The sequence below is a fragment of the Lichtheimia ornata genome (assembly GCF_029851405.1).
Source record: "Lichtheimia ornata isolate CBS 291.66 chromosome Unknown scaffold00029, whole genome shotgun sequence".
Lineage (NCBI taxonomy): Eukaryota > Fungi > Mucoromycota > Mucoromycetes > Mucorales > Lichtheimiaceae > Lichtheimia > Lichtheimia ornata.
This window is the reverse complement of record NW_026695349.1, coordinates 315060-334718: the sequence shown is the minus strand read 5'-3', so window position 1 is coordinate 334718 and position 19659 is coordinate 315060. Positions and strand designations below refer to the sequence as shown.

General features: G+C 43.6%; 7 protein-coding genes across 7 annotated transcripts; 4 read left to right on the top strand and 3 right to left on the bottom strand.

Annotated features, from left to right (window-relative positions):
* Positions 1–2119: 2119 nt before the first annotated feature.
* Positions 2120–2755, top strand: O0I10_006604 (uncharacterized protein; the record flags this gene model as incomplete). Its single annotated transcript, XM_058486631.1, has 1 exon — positions 2120–2755. One exon carries the CDS (start codon positions 2120–2122, stop codon positions 2753–2755), a length of 636 nt encoding a protein of 211 aa, XP_058342702.1.
* A 1742-nt stretch (positions 2756–4497) lies between these two features.
* O0I10_006603 (uncharacterized protein) lies at positions 4498–6836 on the top strand (the record flags this gene model as incomplete). The annotated part of the gene is made up of 12 exons (XM_058486630.1): positions 4498–4567; positions 4642–4817; positions 4878–4986; positions 5091–5107; positions 5196–5258; positions 5323–5440; positions 5520–5631; positions 5710–6089; positions 6185–6248; positions 6303–6358; positions 6433–6488; positions 6543–6836. 12 exons carry the CDS (start codon positions 4498–4500, stop codon positions 6834–6836), a joined length of 1515 nt encoding a protein of 504 aa, XP_058342701.1.
* Positions 6837–7373: 537 nt separating this feature from the next.
* On the bottom strand, positions 7374–7781 carry O0I10_006602 (uncharacterized protein; the record flags this gene model as incomplete). The annotated part of the gene is made up of 1 exon (XM_058486629.1): positions 7374–7781. One exon carries the CDS (start codon positions 7779–7781, stop codon positions 7374–7376), a length of 408 nt encoding a protein of 135 aa, XP_058342700.1.
* A 3759-nt stretch (positions 7782–11540) lies between these two features.
* On the bottom strand, positions 11541–11822 carry O0I10_006601 (uncharacterized protein; the record flags this gene model as incomplete). The annotated part of the gene is made up of 1 exon (XM_058486628.1): positions 11541–11822. The coding sequence occupies one exon, from the start codon at positions 11820–11822 to the stop codon at positions 11541–11543; it is 282 nt and encodes a 93-aa protein (XP_058342699.1).
* A 764-nt stretch (positions 11823–12586) lies between these two features.
* Positions 12587–13647, top strand: O0I10_006600 (uncharacterized protein; the record flags this gene model as incomplete). The annotated part of the gene is made up of 6 exons (XM_058486627.1): positions 12587–12694; positions 12809–12875; positions 12928–13076; positions 13127–13178; positions 13249–13338; positions 13406–13647. The coding sequence occupies 6 exons, from the start codon at positions 12587–12589 to the stop codon at positions 13645–13647; spliced, it is 708 nt and encodes a 235-aa protein (XP_058342698.1).
* A 186-nt stretch (positions 13648–13833) lies between these two features.
* Positions 13834–15863, top strand: O0I10_006599 (uncharacterized protein; the record flags this gene model as incomplete). Its single annotated transcript, XM_058486626.1, has 8 exons — positions 13834–13911; positions 13985–14137; positions 14199–14452; positions 14521–14671; positions 14740–14888; positions 14967–15154; positions 15219–15286; positions 15345–15863. 8 exons carry the CDS (start codon positions 13834–13836, stop codon positions 15861–15863), a joined length of 1560 nt encoding a protein of 519 aa, XP_058342697.1.
* A 117-nt stretch (positions 15864–15980) lies between these two features.
* Positions 15981–19611, bottom strand: O0I10_006598 (uncharacterized protein; the record flags this gene model as incomplete). Its single annotated transcript, XM_058486625.1, has 12 exons — positions 15981–16298; positions 16371–16533; positions 16605–16832; positions 16886–16904; positions 16980–17014; positions 17079–17208; positions 17264–17391; positions 17449–17474; positions 17530–17879; positions 17951–18733; positions 18800–19518; positions 19577–19611. The coding sequence occupies 12 exons, from the start codon at positions 19609–19611 to the stop codon at positions 15981–15983; spliced, it is 2934 nt and encodes a 977-aa protein (XP_058342696.1).
* Between the last annotated feature and the right edge of the window lie 48 nt (positions 19612–19659).

Sequence of the window (19659 nt, the reverse complement as noted above, 5' to 3'; positions counted from 1 at the left end):
TCAAGTGCAAAACAAGTCAAAACCACTGAAATAGGGATGGAGCAACACAAACACGCTTTTTTTGCGTAACAAAGGACAAGAGCCTGGGATCGGCAAAAATGTCGCTTTACAACAAGAGAGGGAATCCCGATATTGTGTGTGCCATGCTTTTAAACACCATTCTGGGACGTCTCCACATTCAATGTATATCACCTTTATCGATCCAAAGAATGCACAGACCATCATCGTCATCATCACCCCCACCTATATAGTATTACTTGTTTGTAAATCATCACCCACTTTGATATATCATCTTTTGCCTCTATAAAACCTCTCAAAGCATTTGTGGCGTTTGTCGCACAATGTCATACAGTCATCTCTTACCATGCAAAGATAAAATGCCGCATCTATCTATACTTGTTGACCTTGTTGTACTTCTCATAATCGCATAAGCTATCTCTACATCGCCTATAAGATATTCAATCAATCACGTGCCTGTTATGAAGAACAATTTGAGTCTTAGGAAGCATGTCGCTTTACACGACGTCTATCAAACCTCATTGGCAGCCATTTATTCCCCGATCGCTGGTTTCGAGCTTCTTGCACATCACAAGCAATAACGATTGGATTATAGTTCTATCTATCCATCACTGGGTATTTGTATCCATGGCAACATGCATGCTATAATCCCCTCGCGATAAACTTAATCATTGACATACCATGATTGCTGCTAATAATGCCATCCATCGTGGTTACTAGCAGCACCAACAGCAGTAGAAGCAGTAATGATGATGCAAGAAGCCGACACCCTGAAAGACACTAAAAATAAAATGCGATTCTCTAAGTCATTCAGGGATGGGGCATCGATTTTGGTCATGCACTTGAGCGTTGTGTTGGGCTGCTGCTAAATATATAATGCATTGTGCTATAATCTTCAAAAGGGCACCAAAGGTCACAATGGATGAACGCACGATGACGTTATAGTGTTATGGTGATCCCATTTTCGAATGAATGATGATTGAAAACATGCCAAGGCTTGTTCACCATATGAAGATTTTTGTTTAGCAAGAGATCTCATTTCCCCACAATGAGTATTTACTGCCAAGTCTTTTAGCATCGCTATCGGATTGTTGTTGTTGTTGCTGTGATAAAGCTATATGCACATGCAAAGGATAATAATAGTGGTTTCTTGGCGTGTGCGGAATCAATCCGACAGCTCCCCACATAGTATGATTTTACCTTTGGCTACATCATCATCATGGTTTGTCGCCATCATCAGGTGCCCCGTATCATGTTAATATCCATATAATTGGCATTATGAAGATTGACCTTACATATGCGGATCGACATTGTTTGTTTATTGACGTCGATCCCAAATCAGCGTGATGAGATTACTACTACTACTACCCATGTTTCCTTCAAACCCCAACACCCATAAGGTACTTTGCATGTCATCACCATCACCATCCACACCATAATAGTGGTCGAGAACATGTATCGAATACAAATGTAATTCACTCACGCTACTTGCCAAGACCACACCAAAATCCATGGTATCCAATCTGCATAAGAATCGAGAGGATTAACAGCATTGATTGGCAAGATATCCGTAAATGGCATAGTCAATTGGCTAACAGCAATCAACAAGGATCGGACATGGAAACTGCCACAGCCATCCATTGCATGTATTAAGTGCAATGTCTAGATCCTGGGAGCCCTCAAGGTGAAATGATGATGGCAGCCTGTAAATTGTTGAAAGGGTAATCATGGTGTGTATGATACTAGTAGTAATAAGCATGTTGAATTAATTTGCACTTTCACATTTGGTTCTAATTCTTGGTTCGAAAAGGGCATATTTACTCAAAATAGCCGCTCGTGTCTGATCTTGTGTCCATGATGGCATATACTTCAAACACGCTATAGGAATAGTGCGACATGTTGTCTGGACTTATTACTCGCTGCTAAAGAGTGATTTGTGAATCTAGTTGTTTGTTGACGTGCCAAGACGTGTCGTCGTAAAGGTATATAAACCCGTATCAATGGGATGGTCTTTGGATTCTACATCAACATATCCAATCTCTCTTTGTTGTATATCTCTTCTCTTCCTCTGATCCCAATCCACTGAATCTATTCAAGCAAAATGGTCTCTGTCAAGTTCATCACTGTTGCCTTGTTTGCTGTCGCTGGTATTTGCTCAGCTGCTCCTGCTGGTGGAAACGCTGCTGCTACTCCTAGCGGTGATGTGAAGAATCAAGGTGTCTCTCAATCAGCTGCTGGTCAAGCTGCTACACCTACACCTCAACAACTTCAACAACCCCAACGCCGTGATCCACAAGACCCACTTGATCAATCTGGTGCTCCCTCTGCTGCTGCTTCAGCACCTTCTGGTGCACCTTCTGGTGCTCCTAGTGATGGCCAAAAGAAGGGAAAGCATCACAAGTGCAACAAGAAGAAGGGCAATAAACATGGTTCATCAGCTTCTGAATCTTCAAGTGCAGCCCCTGGTGCTGCTCCAACAGGTGGTGCTGCTTCTGGTGCTGGTTCCACTGATGGCACTTCTTCAGGTGCTGCTTCTCCCGATGGTGCCTCTGGTGCTGGTTCCACTGGTGGTGATGCCTCTGGTGCTGGTTCTACCGGTGGTGCTACTGGTGCTGGTTCCACTGATGGTGCTTCAGGTGCTGGTTCCATTGGTGGTGCCTCTGGTGCTGGTTCCACTGATGGTGCCTCTGGTGCCGGTGCCGGTGCCGGTGCTGGTGCTGGTGCTCCTCCCGCTTAAACAACGTCTATGGGATTTCATCTCTGTATTTGATACAATCATTCATTCAACAACTCTGTATAGCTTAGCAATCCAAAGAATAAAGGATCACAATTTTGATTTACAAATGACCATCAATGTTGCCATCTCGTATGCTTAAATCTCATATTAAAGGAGTTAGACCATGATTGCCGCTTCATGGACGTGAATACGAACGTGTTTATTAGCGATAAGCAGGTTGTCTATTGACCTTGTGTAGGTAATTTACTACATCATTCAGCCTTAATTACTTGATGTCTAATCCCTTTTTGACAACTTATTTCAGCAATCAAATGAAGCTCCTTTATTAGTTTCTAATGATCATTGCTATGTGTAAGATGTGGTAAATGAAAGAGGAAATGGAGGCGGAGTGCCTTTGGCTGAAACGGATCAAAAAACATGCATCGCTCACTCACATTCAGCAGCTTCTTGCATCTCGCGTTCAACATCTCCACGCAATCGAATAGCGCATTTGAGTATTCAATGACCAAGTTGTGGCCGACCAGAAGGTGAAGAACATGGCGTGTGGCACTACGATCAGCAATCAGCTATCAGCAGCTACCTGATCGGTGGGCGATGACGGCTATGGAAGTGCGAGGCTTCGCTTGGAAGGTTGATATGGAGCATCACAAGGACAGCTCCTTTCTTGATCCACACAACGTCTGATTCATCAACGCTACTTGGGTATGACATATCAGCTTTGGATTAGTCGATCAGTAAACCTCCTGCTTTCATCAAATGTGGGATGTCGAATGGATCGTACCTCTTTGGACCGAACAACAACTAGGCTTCAAGACAAGTGTATCATCGAACATGGAGTGGCAAAGGCAACAATGAATGGCATGGAACTTTGGCACCGTCATTATCCCATTGGCTATCTATGTGTCAAAGAAGATGTGTCAACCCCTAATCGTCTTACCAAAGGCCGAAACTTGACAAGTATGGAAATGATGTTGTGCTCTACCACCAAGTTGCTAACTTTTAGCCTTTTGGTACGTAGGATTATTCGGGTATGCACCTACGTATGGTATCCGGCTTGTCGCTGCATGTATTTGAGGCACAATGAGTCGCTGGGGGCAGTTTTCACAATGAAGTAAGTGTTATGAGAGTACCAAAATTTGACAACAAAGCCTAAAAGACCACCTTGCGACTTGTTTACTATGCATAGAACACCTTGCTCGGACAATGAATTACCTGCAATCAACGGGTGGTGGTGACATGAAGGAGAAGACGGCATGCTATTATGCAGCAATGACGACACTACAGCAGCAGCACATGCATCTTGAACAAAGAAATGGGATACATGCTTTTCGAGCTTAAAGCCAACATACCAACTGCCAGCATGCAGCATTGCCGAATCGTTTGCTTATGGACTCATCCATTCTCGTGGGATCAACTACCACCACCACCACTTCCACCATTGCGACTAGCGACAAGCATCATTCAACATCATCATCATCATGCGTATTTATATGAACAGAGCCAGCGATTGGCGAGACGCCTTTGATCAATCTCATCATTGAACGTACATGCAGCTGTTGTGGATGACTACCTCTGGTGCCAACCAACATATGCATCATGCTGAAAAAGTAACGTACACAGAGATCGACGCACGAGCGGCATAACGTTACACGAATTCATTCTCAACTTCAAAATAGGCTATGGGGCACTCGCTGCTTGTGCTGTGCTTTTTCTTCCTTCTCTTTCTTTTTCACACAAGAGTCATGCTCGAATACACGCCCGTTAAAGATATCCCTTCCATCGTGCAAAGTCTTCATGAGCAGTTTGAATCTGGTATGCATACGTTTATTATTGTTACATCCTTTTCATGAATACGTATGATGAGCTAACCAACAACCTACAATCAGGTCTCACGAAGGACCTCGCGTATCGTAAACAGCAACTGCAAAACATGTGTCGTTTCATTGAGGAGAACATTGAGGAGCTGCAAAAAGTCATTTACGATGACCTGCACAAGCACAAGCTCGAGGCTGCTATTGGTGAAATTTTGGCCGTGAGCGATGAATGCAAGTATATGGTCAAGGTATGTATGTATGTATGTAATGACGCTATAATACATGTTTCTTATGTTTGACCCTTTTAGAACCTAAATCGACTTTCCAAGCCAAAGGCAACTCGCAAACGATACAAGATCAATGCTGCTGACAAAACATTTGTGCGCAAAGAGCCCAAAGGCGTTACACTAGTTATTGGTAGGTTGCATCGTGGTGCAAGTTACAATGCATGGTGGTGTTACTATGTTATGCTGTGTCCTGATTCAATGTCTCATGTTTTTTATCATTATGGTTCCACAAAGGTGCATGGAATTATCCAGTACGTATTCAAAGGAGAACACTACCCTCCTATTATGTTGGTACCCGAATGATGGAGCATGAGTGAAACTAAAATGTGGGGAATGTAGGTACGTTTACTATTAATGCCTGTTGTGGGGGCCATTGCTGCTGGAAATTGTGTCATCCTCAAGGTAAGCTTTAATTGACCTTTTTGGGATGACGATGATACTCACATCAACCCATCTATGTATCCAGCCTTCGGAGATCGCTGAGAATACTGCGGCTTACATCGCACGACGCCTGCCCGATTACCTCGATAGGCGAGCCTATGTCGTGGTAAATGGTGCCGTTCCTGAAACTACTGCTTTGTTGGGTAAAGTGTCTTGTCTCATTCCACGTACACAGACCTTTATACTTATATTTGTGAAACTCTATACCATCTCATCTTGTAGAGCAAAAGTTGGACCATATTTTCTATACAGGCAACGGCAACGTGGGTCGTATTGTCATGGCAGCAGCTTCCAAGAACCTTACCCCCGTAACCTTGGAACTTGGTGGAAAGTCGTAAGTACATCATTCATTCATTCATCATGCCATGACCACGTTTATTGAGTTTGAATACTGACAACAATTGTTACGCAGACCTGTGGTGATTACGCCTTCAGCCGATCTCGAAACCAGTGTACGTCGTATCCTGTGGGGCAAGTTTTTCAATTGTGGTCAAACATGTATCGCACCTGATTACGTGCTCTTGCCTGAAAACAAGGTGGATGACTTTATCAAAATCGCACGCAAGGTGCTTGACGAGTTCTTTGGTGACAAGGCGTGTGACTCTGATTCCTATGGACGCATCATCAACACACGTCAATTTGACCGGCTCAAGCATCTCCTTGATAATATTACTGAAGGATCCAAGGTGGTTATCGGAGGTCAAGTGGATCGTGAACAGCTCTATATTGCACCAACCCTTGTGTGCCCTGTGGCCCCAAATGACGCGGTTCTTATGCAGGAGGAACTTTTTGGTAACACACATACACAATCCAATGCAGCACCTTTGGTGTATGTCACACAGGTGGATCGAAGAGAATATTAATTTTGCCCCTGTTGTTTATGCTAGGTCCTATCTTACCTATTGTCCCTGTCAAGGATGTGGACGAAGCGATTGCTGTCATCAACTCAAAGTACGCATTTACTTTATCGTGACGAGGCGCATGTATTGATCGTTTATCTTGTAGGGACAAACCACTGTCACTTTACATCTTTTCAAGCAAGCGTGCTGAAACCAATCAAAGTATGACGTTTATTTCGCTATGGCAACGGGGCACATGGTAACATGTCATTTAACTCTTTTTCTCTCTCATGCAGTTATGAACAAGACTAACTCGGGTGGTATCCTTGTCAACGATACATTGATGCATCTGGTAAAGAAAGCTATGGCACAACAAGATTGATGTATCATCTAACATGTTAAATAGCAAGAAACTTCGCTTCCATTTGGTGGTGTGGGCCCTAGTGGTATGGGTGCGTATCATGGCGACAAGTCTTTTGAGACCTTTACTCATGAGCGTGCCACTATGGTACGATCGACTGCCATGGAAGGCATGATGAAGGTGCGATATCCTCCCTATGATGATGACAAGATGCAGGTCATGACCGTAATGGTGGGTGGTATGCCAGCTGCAGCGAGTGCCAAAATCAAGACCGTTGCCAACGTATGTAGCTCTGTATGGCACATTTTCTTTTCAAGAAACAAGACCAGCAAGTTGTAGTTGCACACAAGCACGCTTTATTGTTACCTTATATGAGTTACCCTTTATCTATGCTTAATACAATGACGCTTTATAATGAATGGACTTGTCATTCCTTGTGAAACACCAATGATGGTCTGATTACGTAAATGAGAAACAAAGATTAGTTTCTGCATGATGAATTCAACCACACTCAGGGCAAACGCAAGGGAAAAAGATCAAATACAACAAGGATGCTCTTATCCATGTGGCTTCTTTGTGTCGAATGAACAAAGGGATCTCACATGTATTTGTTTTTGCAGCTGCATAAATTAAAAACGGACAAACATTTTTGATTTGGAGATGAAAACAAAGAGAGAACTGTCATTCTCCAAGAGAATGAATATTACTTTTCTGTATTGTGTGTGTGTGATATATGTACACAAAGATGCAAGGTAGGGTGAGAGATGATGCTATGTAAAGAGAGAGCTGAGGGAGAACAAAGGAGCATGTGGAAAGTGGGTATAGACATGAACTTTCACAAGACAATGAAAACAAAGAAAATCAACGAATCATTTTTTACACGGTGGCCACAGGAGCAGGGTGCTGCTGTTCTTGATGCTGTTGTTGTTGCTGCATAGGGGGTTGATAGGCTTGTAGCAACATGCCAAGTAGATCAGCAGTGACACTTTCGTCGACAAATGGCTTTTCGGATGGGATGGATGCGATAGTATCGGGAGTTGGAGGAGGTGGTGGTGGGAATGATACCTCAACCAAATCGAGATCAGCAAACAAATCAATGTTTGATTCAGAGGTGGGTGACAACACGGGTGAATCATCCCATTCATTTTCGGTGAACACCAAAGGTGGTGGCTGTGTTAAAGTATGTGTGTCGTTATCGGCTTGTGCTGCTGCTGCTGCTGCGGAAGAGGTATTTGACTTCTCGTATTCAAAGGGTTGGAGTAAAAGAAGGCCTTCGGCTGCCATGATGGATATGCAAGAAGTATGTATAAATGAAAAAAAAGTAAAAAGAAAATGGGATGAATGATATATGATTGATTGTAGGGTGCTGTCATGCCAAATGACGGGTGTTTATATACTAGTTGGGTCGACTGAGATGAAGGATTTGGGGGGTGAATTAATAGTTGGGGGAGAGAAGCGTCGAAGTAGAGGGTTCCACGTCGATTCGTGAGCGCCACACGAAAAATACGGGTTTCTTTTTTTCGAAAGGGGAGCGAGTACGGAACGGCAAGAAGTGACACACCGGGATAACAAAAGGGCCACACCAAAACCGGCGACCGCGGTTCTTTTTTTTTTTCCTCAGGGCAGCTGATCGGCGTTCACCCTAATTGGGATGCATGGTTGGAAAAATTTTTATGGCAAGACCACTTTTGGACAGGGGCCTGATCGCACACCACACACGCACACACACACACACACACATATTCGTTGTTTGGTTTCAACGAAAACTTCCTCTTTTTTTCACGCCGACTCATTTGTCAGCCAGCGGCGGCTGACGGACCCATCATCGTTCGTCATCGATAATCCCATTATCCTAACTTATCGCTTAGTGCCCCAAATACATCCAAAGACAGCTATTGATAAAATTCAAACCAACCAATCAACATATGCACACCCACCCACATACATAGATGCATGCACTGCGGGTTGTTTGGATAAAGAACAAGAAATGACTTTATTGCCAAAAAGCAGGAGATGATGAGTGCCATAGGTCTTCAAAAAAAGTAATGCAAGTGATGCTCCTTGAACTTGTTGCCTGCATAAACAGCCTCTGTTGAGAGGAGTTTGTTTGTTTGTTTTCTGGAAAGATGTGTGTTGGATGCTGTGAGTTTTGTCATTTGTGTCACATTCTGTATGCGTAATGTAGTCTTTGGGTTGTTGTGCGCTATTATTGCAAGACAGAAAAGTTTTCATGTCATGTGTGACATAACACGACGGCGCTGCATGTGACAGACCACCAGTGTGGGTTCAATTTACAAGCTTTTGATTGGGGCAACTAGCACACAATGGGCTTTGGTGTCAAAAAGAGGTATCTTGTGTGGTTGTATTTCTCCGCCTGAGAACCCGGCTTGATGGATTCCAAAGGAGGAGCATCTTGAATACGCTGAGATGAAGTACATGCACCAATCATATGATCCACTGCATCAGCAGGATGAACTTTATCCGGTAGTGCAACCTCCCGTGTTTGTGTCACCACTCACTAACACATCACGCACACGCTCACAGCACGAGGAAAAGATCTGCTTCTTACCCCTCGCTTAAACTCGGAGAAACCCATCACCTGCTTATGGCATCCACACTAAATACCCCAAGTTTGAAACTTGCCACACCCACACTTGTCCAATACTCCTCATCCATTCACATTTTTATCCCGCCTATCCGCCCTAGCTGTAGCTGTCACCCGACACAAAGAATAATACAACTCACCTTGTGTCCCTTGCCTGTGCATCTTGCATATGAGACACAGCCCACCAGAAATGTGCCTGCTCACATATCCAAATGGAGCTAATAATGCTAATTTCCATTTTCTTTTAGGGTCCCTTTCCCCTTTTGAATTACCTCCATCCAATACTTCGGTGTCTGCTTGGCGCGCAGTTACATGCGGAAGCTGCAAATTATATCATCATGGTTATCTCCCATCGCTGAGCATAGCGGAAAATAGGTCTTAGTAGCACAAGAAACAATGCACACTATGCAAAGCTGCTGCTTCTCATTTCTTCACCTCAGCGATGATGATGATTGCTCCTCATGCTCAATACCCTGCATATTGTATATCCTCATTGCATTTAGCCCATCTGCAAGTTCTCCATAGAATAATGGGTACATGCATAATGAATACAACAAAGAGAGAAAGGTCGTCCTTGTATGTGCCTTGCCAAATGTCGCTCATGCATCGGAATGGTGTGATGTTTACGTATCAGCAGTGACAGCAACAATGGTCAATACAAACATGCCCCGTGTGTAACAGATTGAGAGCGGAGCGCAATTTAGGCGTGGCAAAGAAAAGAGGTGCACAATGATGCTTCGGTTGAAATCATCCAGAAGCTGATGGAGATTACAATCCATCGCCTTTTGTAGGTAGCTTAGTACACTTTGCGGATTATAATGCATAATGCACACGTTGATCGACGTACTTTTGTCACCTACAAACGTTCTCTAACCTCCCGAGTGTGGCCAAAAACAGCTTCCTCAACATCCTCATTAGCAGTTTGGCAGCTTTATTCTAATAGTGGTACATTCGTTTACAAATGACACAATAAAAGCTCTTTAACGTATCTTAATCTTGGGCCTTTTTGGGGTCTTGATACCAGCAAGTGGTAGCAACACATCCTATTTACACGTGACAAAGAAGGTCATCTCATCAATGATACCTTTAAATTGCTCGTTGCAAGGTGGGTATCATCGGGGTCATCTTCCGAGCTTGATGCTCGCATTGCACACGTATCCTTCAGGCGAGTCCTTGCTAGATTGTGGGTCATCCGCAAGCTCATTTGACTGCTATTGAATGTATCAATGCAACCTTGAATAATCATTCTTCGTGAACACGTGAACACCAATGCATACTACAACCCGGGGTGTTTTTGTTCTTGGATGCATTAATCATTGTGGTGTAGCATCGGCAAGCAAGAATTTGCTGTTGTGTATTCACCTTACGTCCAACATCTTCAATAAACACGAGCACACAAAATCAATTGAGTATAATTTTGATATAATAGCTTACGTTGCAACATTGATTGTGGAACCCTGTTAGCAAAGCCCATCATACATCACACACACGTTTTGCCAAATCGGAGAAAGAAAGACCAAGTTCCCGCGTAATGCAACCATGTACGTACTCCAGACTTTAGTGGATGGAAATGAAAATGCAAGACGTGCAAAGCCATGAAGATCTCGTGTTATCGGCATAAGCCAAGGAGCACATTGTTGGGTATTCGCATCTCGAATTTCCTTAATCGGCCAAATCAGGGCAAGTGGCAGCATCCTTCTTCAAAAGCTCAACATGCGATATGCAAGCGACCCGCTTGCTGTCTCAAGGTTATGGGTGTACAAAATTTGTAGCAAAATACAAGAGTGCAAACAAACATGTATACTGCAATGTGCCTACAATTGCCTTGAGGTCACACAAGTTGCTTTGGTACCACTTTCCACCATCATCCTTACATCTACAACCTTCTTCAGACAGCTGTGACCACCCCTTACCACTCTGATGTCGGTTTAAATGCAAAATTGCTAAATGTAGTTGGTCGCATGCGGTAGATCAACAATGTCATACTTTTTTCTTATTTGCATTATTGTGCATCCATACTTTCATCACATGCTGTGTATGAGTCCCATTGCAACGGATCATCACCATGACAATAATACATCACTTATCATCCCCGACTCCCATATCAGCTGATGTCTCCTTTCGTCAGCAGCACCTCTCTCTGATTATGTCCGTGTGCGCATGCGTGTGTCACATTTCAAAAGAAAACCAAGACATGTCACTCCCCTGTTACAGATGACCATCCTTCCATGTGGTCGCTTCTGGTTTGTTGCTACGCAATGCGCATGCAAGAATGCTGATCATCAAAGCCGCGGACACATTACCCTTTTCGTTGCATACGCCTTTTCCTTTTCCTCATAGCATCCTCCTCTCCCATGTGCCTCTCCTTTTCATTCTTTGTCATTCGGTAAAAAGTCAAATTCATGCTGAGCCCGTAGTACTATAACAACTTGACCACTTTATTTGCGTTTTGGGGGAACCTTCTTATATGTCTTCTTTCCTGAAAAGAGGTCAACGTAGTCAGGCTTGTCATTGTCGCTTGCATGCTTCTTGACTTTCTTGTTGGCAGGTGGATCAACCTCCATGGCAACGGTAGCCGTGGTGACAATCTCCATTTTCTTTCCACTCTTTTGCTTTGTCTTTTTCTGTACACTCGCCGCTGGATCGGCCACCTTGTTCAATGTCCTTGATTCCTTCTCTTTGCGGGTTGGCCGCTTGTAGAATTTTGCGCTTTTGCCCATTGGCGATCGAGTGTGGGGGTATGTGAATAAAAGTAAGAGTGTGTGTGTGCGTGCGTGCACAGGGCAAAGCGGTAAATTCTAAGCCATCCATTATGCACGCAAGTGTTGTCAGCTATAACCCAGCCGAGTCCACCATCATCTGGCATCATCCTTATCAGCGTGCCAGTATCAAAAGAAAATGAAAATGTATCAGCCACAACATACGTGCACGTGATGAGTTGTATACCAAGGCGGTACCTTCATTATGGGATGAGTGATCATTCCGCACGTTGCTTTAAGCAATCGCCTTCAGAGGAAAGGTACTGATTCGCACGTCGGCATAGAGTAATGAAAAGCGCTGAACCCTTGATCACCTCAATTTTCATATTAAGCATCGTATCTCCCTCTTACGATATAGATGATAATGATCTAATAGAGTTCTTATGCCCACTGATAATGGGCCATCTATGTAGCTGTGCAATACTACTACTCCGGAGGTTTTCAATCCCTGAATTAATCATCTTGTATGGGATAATGATGAAAAGTAGCCATCAAATTACAATGACTAATATAGTGATAAAGCAAGCAAGCGAGGAATGTTGTTACGATTCAGCCTGCTAGTCTCCCAACGCCCTTGCTTCTCTTATTGTTCATGTCATCGTCAATAAATATCATCGTTTATGATAACTGCACTGGATCTAATTTAATTCTTTTGTTTTCTTCTCCTCCCTTTCTTTCACTTCTTCTCTTATTGTTCTTATTCAGGGGCCCACTAGAGGAATAAGATGGAAACGCAAGTAGACGAGATCTTGGCAGTCAGCACAGATTATTATCAAGTGCTGGATATTGAACCAGATGCCACAACTCAAGAGATCCGACAGGCTTACATTCGGGTAAGATTCCGGGGTTTCTAGAGTGGATAGCCAATATTATCCAAAAAAGCATAAACGACAAGCACATGCAAGGATGTACTTACATTGCATAATAATTCATCATGCATATATTAGACGAGCCGCTGGTGCCACCCTGACAAATTTGTACCTTGCTATCCACCTGCCACCGAATGTTTTCAATGTAAGTTAGTGATAAAGAAGTATCCATCAGCTCACACATCTCCTCCTCCAAGTGGTAAAGGAAGCTTATGAAACTCTCGGTGATCCAATTGCTCGGCGAAAATATGATTTGGCACGCTTTACCATGCCTTTGCTGGATCATGATCAAGAAGAAGACAACATTGAATATGCAGGCGACGTGTTTGAACGAATGCTTTATCAGGTAGAATAGGCTACTATGTCGATGTCATTGCATTTACTCAATCCGAAAAGGCGTATGAGGACATGATGGCGGGAGAGTTTCAAGCGTTAAGGGCACTATTATGTAAGCACTAAAGAGGGTGGATCAGGTTGTCTTCTAAGAGGCAAACGTAACATAATGAATCGAATTTTAGGTGTTGTTCGTGGTACTGATGACGATGTGGATAATTACTTGCTGGATCGAATGGAAGTAGGATTGCGTAACGTGCACCATGTGCTGACACGTATGTGATGACGAGTATATACACGGCTGCTGTGATGATACGATCCTCTTATTAATGCTTTCTATAGGTACACGTCGATGCTATACTGCTATTCGTGATGATTTGTTAAACTTATATGAGCTTCAGCAGCAATTACGGTCATTATCATATTTCAATGTTGTGGGGCGGATACGACTATCGATGGAGATATGCAAGATCATGCTTACAATGACTCTTAGAAAGGGCACTGGTGTCCATGTGCCACCTACAGTGGAGCGTACATTGATGGGCATCATTGATTTATTGGATACATTGAAGGAACAAATCTAGATCATTCTACGCTTATAAAGATACATCTAATGCTACAGTGAGCAACGTGTAATTGGGGCATTGGTTTGATGTGCATACTGCGAGAGCGATATCCGAGTCGGACAAAGAGACAATTATCCACTCACACAAAAACAGCAATACGCTCTTGTCTTCCCCCCGCTTTTCCAACCCTCTCCATTCAGCACCATGGTGTTAGCCGATTTGGGTCGCAAGATCAACTCTGCCTTGCTCGAATTGAACAAGGCTCCTGTCATTGATGAGCAAGTAAGCAACCAGTCCTTACATCCAACCATTCCAAACACACACAACTAACGACGAGATCACCCTACGTTGTTAGGTGCTCGATTCCATCCTCAAGGGCATTTGTTCCGCATTGCTCGCAGCCGATGTCAACGTCATGCTAGTGCAACGGTTACGGGGCAACGTCAAGAAGACTGTCAACTTGGAAGAGCTTGGAGGTGGTGTCAATAAGAAACGTGTTATTGAAAAGGTATAGTGTCGATATACACCATTGAGAGAGAGGATCATGTATATCTCATAATGCATATTAGGCTGTGATGGATGAGCTCTTCCAGCTGGTGGATCCCGGTGTAGAACCTTATAAGCCTGTCAAGCATCGACCCAATGTGTTCATGATGGTTGGTCTTCAAGGTGCCGGTAAAACGACCACGTGTACAAAGTTGGCTTCCCATTATCAGCGGAAAGGCTGGAAAACGGCATTGGTGTGTGCCGATACTTTCCGTGCCGGTGCTTTTGATCAGCTTAAGCAAAATGCTACCAAGGCCAAGATCCCTTATTATGGCAGGTAAATGTTGTCATTGGTTGTGTGAGTCTTTGATGGGCTTGAAGAATGATTGACACTTGCTTGTATAGTTACTCAGAAGCTGATCCAGTTGCCATTGCACAAGAAGGTGTTGACAAATTCAAGGCTGACAAGTTTGAAATCATCATTGTTGATACATCGGGTCGTCACAAGCAAGAAGCCGAATTATTTGAAGAAATGAAACAAATTGCTGCTGCTGTGGTACGTTTCGTGGATCAATGCATGATTGATCAAGAGTGGATATTGATTGATGCGTTTTCAACATATAGCAACCTGATTCTACTGTATTCGTGATGGATGGTACTATTGGTCAAGCAGCTGAAGGTCAATCCAAGGCATTCAAGGAAGCTGCCAACTTTGGTTCTATCATTCTCACAAAGATGGATGGCCATGCCAAGGGTGGTGGTGCTATTTCTGCGTAAGTTGAATTGTGATGGGGGCCCCATTGGCGAATGACTTTTTTCCTCTCCCTCTCTGACCAAATGTTATCAATCAGCGTTGCTGCAACACAAAGTCCAATTATCTTTATTGGTACCGGTGAACACTTGCATGATTTGGATCGTTTCGAGCCCAAACCCTTTGTCAGAAAGATGCTTGGCATGGGCGATATGCGAGATTTGGTGGAAAAGGTGCAGGATATGAAGTTGGATCAAAACAAGAACTTGATGAAGAACCTTGAGTCGGGTATGTTTATGCATAGTGCCTTTACACAATCAATGCAATAACCGCCTTGCCTTTTATTCTTTAGGTAAATATTCTCTTCGAGACATGTATGATCAATTGCAACAAATCTCCAAGATGGGCCCTCTTTCCAAGGTAAAACGAAGGATACTAGTCGTGTAACGAAGGAGGTATTAATAGAAAGGAATTCTAGTTGATGGGTAGTATACCTGGTATGCCAGCCGATATGATGGCAGGATCTGAAGAAGAAACCAGCCGACGTTTCAAGCGCATGATGTGTATTATGGACAGCATGACGGATGCCGAATTGGATGGTGACAACAAAGCCTTCGAAAAGGAGCGATCACGAATTATGCGAGTAGCTCAAGGTTCTGGAACAAGCGTACATGAGGTGGAAGAGATTTTGAAACAATATACCAAGTTTGCTCAGATGGTCAAGACGATGGGTGGCAAGGGCGGTTTATTGAGCAACATGCCAACTGATCCACGAAGAGCCAATCCCAATCAAATGGCCAACATGGCACGTATGCAACAACAAATGGCCAACATGATTCCTCCAGAGATGCTTCAGCAAGTCGGTGGTATGCAAGGTCTACAAAATATGGCTCGACAAATGGGAGGCATGTTTGGAGGTGGTGCTGGCCGTGGTGGAGGAGGTGGCGGTATGCCAGACATGTCACAATTGATGAAGGCATTAGGCCGTGGAAGATAAGAATCATAGCATAGCATACATATAGCACTCTTTTGTACCTATCTCCCTCTCTCCCTTGACCCATTTCTCGTTTTACACATATAACATGCACATTTTTTGTTTCCGAATCTACTACTATTACGCATGATTGCTATGGATTTCAGTGAGAGCGATGGGTGCTTCCATGCGTTTCGCACGCTCAGCAAATGTGGGATCGCCAAGTATAAAACGAACCAACCGAGTGAGGTGTTCTAGTTCTTCAACAATTTCCTCTGAGCAGTTTGCCATAGCATACCACGTCATGTTACGGAATTTGACACGCTGATCTGTTGCCTCACGTCGATGATGGATGAGTCGCATACGAGCTGCACGCATCGAGGGTAGGTATACTGGCAATGGGATTTTGGTCTGAAGCGTGCTGGAAATGGCATAAAAGTATAGCATGATGGCCGCTACCTATATATGTCGATTCACATGATCCATGTTATTTGATTGTTCCTGCATGAAATGTGTCATGTTACACAATACCATATCGCGGCGGTCGGCATGGACCTCTTCACTGCAAAGTTCCCTTTTGACAACGGCTGGCATATGCAACAACGTAGAACGCATACATCCAAGTAGATCCAGAATAGTTTGACATGAATTGAGAATCTCTTGATAAAATAATTTGGGGAAGGGACCCTTTAATCTTGCAACAACAAAGATTTTGATGAGTATAGGATGTCATCCTTGGAAGGTTGCCTGGCAACCAAAGCTTACCTTGGCTCGTGGTCTGTCAACTCCAATAGGATATAAGTTGCTGTGATGGAATTTTGAATCTTGCCTTCCAGCTTACGACTGCGTTTGACTTCGGCATCGGAAGGAGGTTCTTGTGGATCGTGGTATAAAAATGTGCCAACCAAAAATGTGTAATGCTCTCCCAATCGTCGCACTATAGCTGAGACTGATCTACGAGTCGCGTGACGAGCAAGAAACGGCCAAACGAGTCTATTGCATTAGTGAGCTTACAGCAAATGGGGTTTCGAGTACGCTGTACTTACGAGTTGAGGATCATGGATACTATACATGGGAGGATGATGGGCAATTAGTAAACGTTGGGTTCATATCCATTCCTTCTTCACGTATATAGCTTACCAATGATACCAACGATGACCGCTGCGAATCGTTTCCTATGGTGAAAAGAGCGTATGAGTTTTCATAGCTTGTTTTGGGTTTGCGTTTAATATTAAATACCATATTGAGTCTTCTATCGAGCCAGATGGTAGGGCATAGTGAACGAGTGGCAATGCGACGTATGTTATTAGAACCACGATGCCGACTTTATTGTAGGTGCTTCCAAGGTGAATATAGAAAAACGGAATAGCTAAGCAAAGCAAGTGGTCAATGACATGGGATTTCATCATTTCATATACACGTACCCAATAATGCAGCAAAAAGGCCCAATACATAGGCACTCCCTTGCCCAGTCTCTAATGCTGCCCATCCAACTAAAGCGCCGATAATCGTTCCGATGATACGCCACAAGCTAGCATGCAATGTTCCTCCACTATCCAGTGTGGTGAGTTACATGCGCTTTTCACAAATACCAACAATAGTAACCTACCTTGTGGGATTCATGATAGCTACTACCTATATGCCATGTTAGCTAAAAGTATGCTACATCATGTTTTCAAGTACCACTTACGGTGACAGCAGCCCATTGTGCACGATCTTGTGCAAACCAAGAAGCCGTCCATGGAACAAATGCTGGTGTACAGAGCGCTGTTACAGCAACAGCCATTTTGAGTGCAAACTTGAATTCGTACTTGGTTATGTGTTTCAACAGCAGCCACAACTTGTATCGAAAGTGAAGCACCCATTCTCTATGTTTGCATCGCTTCATCTTTGCTGTGGGTATAGCTTGTTGTGCATTGCTGTTTTCTTGTTGTGTAGCAATAGAAGCTCGTGTGATGTTGCGTTCGAGATCAAGCTCTTGAGTGCGAGCGTTTCGTTGTTGATCATGTTCTTCAGGACGTAGATAGCGCTCCAAGGATGCTATGTATGATGAGATACATAAAAAAATGAGCCATGGAGGATCATTGCAGTTGTAGTATAGGTTTGTTTACCATGTGTATAGCCTCCTTTGTCACGTGTGCTTTGATAATTGCTTGTAAAGATGTATTTGAGCAGCCATCGTTTGCTAATGGGTTTGGGAAAGTAAAGCGATTTCCTGTTGCCTCGTCTTTCAAGCAACTCTTGGAATGATGTTGCCATTGTCTCAAGCTCCTTAGCCACCTGACGTAAAGAGAAAATGAAAAAGACCACAAGAAAAAGTTCTTCTCGTAGATGCAGCGAGCAAATCCGTTCTTTCTCCTCATTATCAAAATCCTGCAGATGGATCGTTGGTTGTTCAGGACGCTTGTCGCTATTGTTAATGCTCTCCTGCTTCTCTTCATCAAACTCGTCCACAAGGTATTGCAGCATCTCAGCACATTCATTTGACAAGCGAGTAAGTGGGTCACGCAAACGCTCGAGATAATTGTACAAAATGAGTCGATTGTCGGTACGTCTTCGATTTCTCTTGACAATAGCATCGACATCGTATTCTCGGCCAAAGATTTGACGCTCTGCACGCAATGATCCACTCAAGGCACCAAGGTGATTGACAATACGCTCTAGCGCTTTGCGTAATTCCAGCAACTCTTGTGGGCGAACATAGGTATATGAGATCTCGTATTTTGCTTCTCGATAGGCACCACGCATCTTGGTCATGGTTTTACGCATCTTTTCGACGAGCTGATCAATGGATCGCTGATCCATGGGTTCCGCTGTTGGGCTCAAAAAGAATTGTTCTGTAAGGGCGATCAGCGTTTCTCGGCAGTTTTGCATGGTCTCTTGAATCGTGCGTCCTAAAGTAATACATAAATGATACATTATTACAACCATAACAAGAATGGATGATGTCTTAAGTATACCAAGATTGTCGGTAGCAGATTCGGGCCATACTACAAGGTTGACGAGAAGAGATACACCACATCCAATGAGCATGGGAATTCCGTATTTTAGTGGGAGTATCAAATTGGGTCCCAATGCTGTCAAGATAAAGATTTGCAACACCATAAAGTGCAATGAAAAGAAAAAGAAGCGTGGCCATTGTTGTCGTAAAGCAGAAGCTGTAAAGATACCACAAAATAGAAATATGCATGTATACGGCCGATGTCCAGAAGCTGATACGGCAACACCACCCATTCCATAGGCAACTGACAATAGAATCCCCATACATGCCATCGCTGTAGTATCCACTTGTGCACCTACGGTTCTCCCAGGATGGCTAAACAGCATCCCTGTGGCACATAAAAATGGTGCTGGTCCAAGTGCATTAGCCACAGGTTTGATCAAGATAAATAGCGTTGCTAAAAAGTAAGCCAAGCTGCATTTCAGTACACGTCGTATGATTCGTTTGTTGGGAAGTCGCTGGTGAATTCGGCTTTTCCATCGTTGTCTCCAGGGTATCTTTGATGTAGCGGATGTGGATGATGTGTGTGTTCTCTCGCTTTGGATACTGTGCATTGTCGTACTACGTGATGGTTGAAACCATTGTTCAACTTGCGGTGACAATGGTGGTGTGGATATTCGCTTCTCAGGTGACGGTAACCATAGCACGTCATTGTCTGTGGCAGAAAGGTGAAATATCCTAGATACAGCGCATGGTTATTTCCATGGCAACCCTATTGCAATTCCTTTACTCCTACCCTTCTCCACCTCCACCACCTCCTCGACCATTCATTCTGATATTTGTTTATTGTGTATAAAGAGAAAAAGAAAGAAAAGGAGC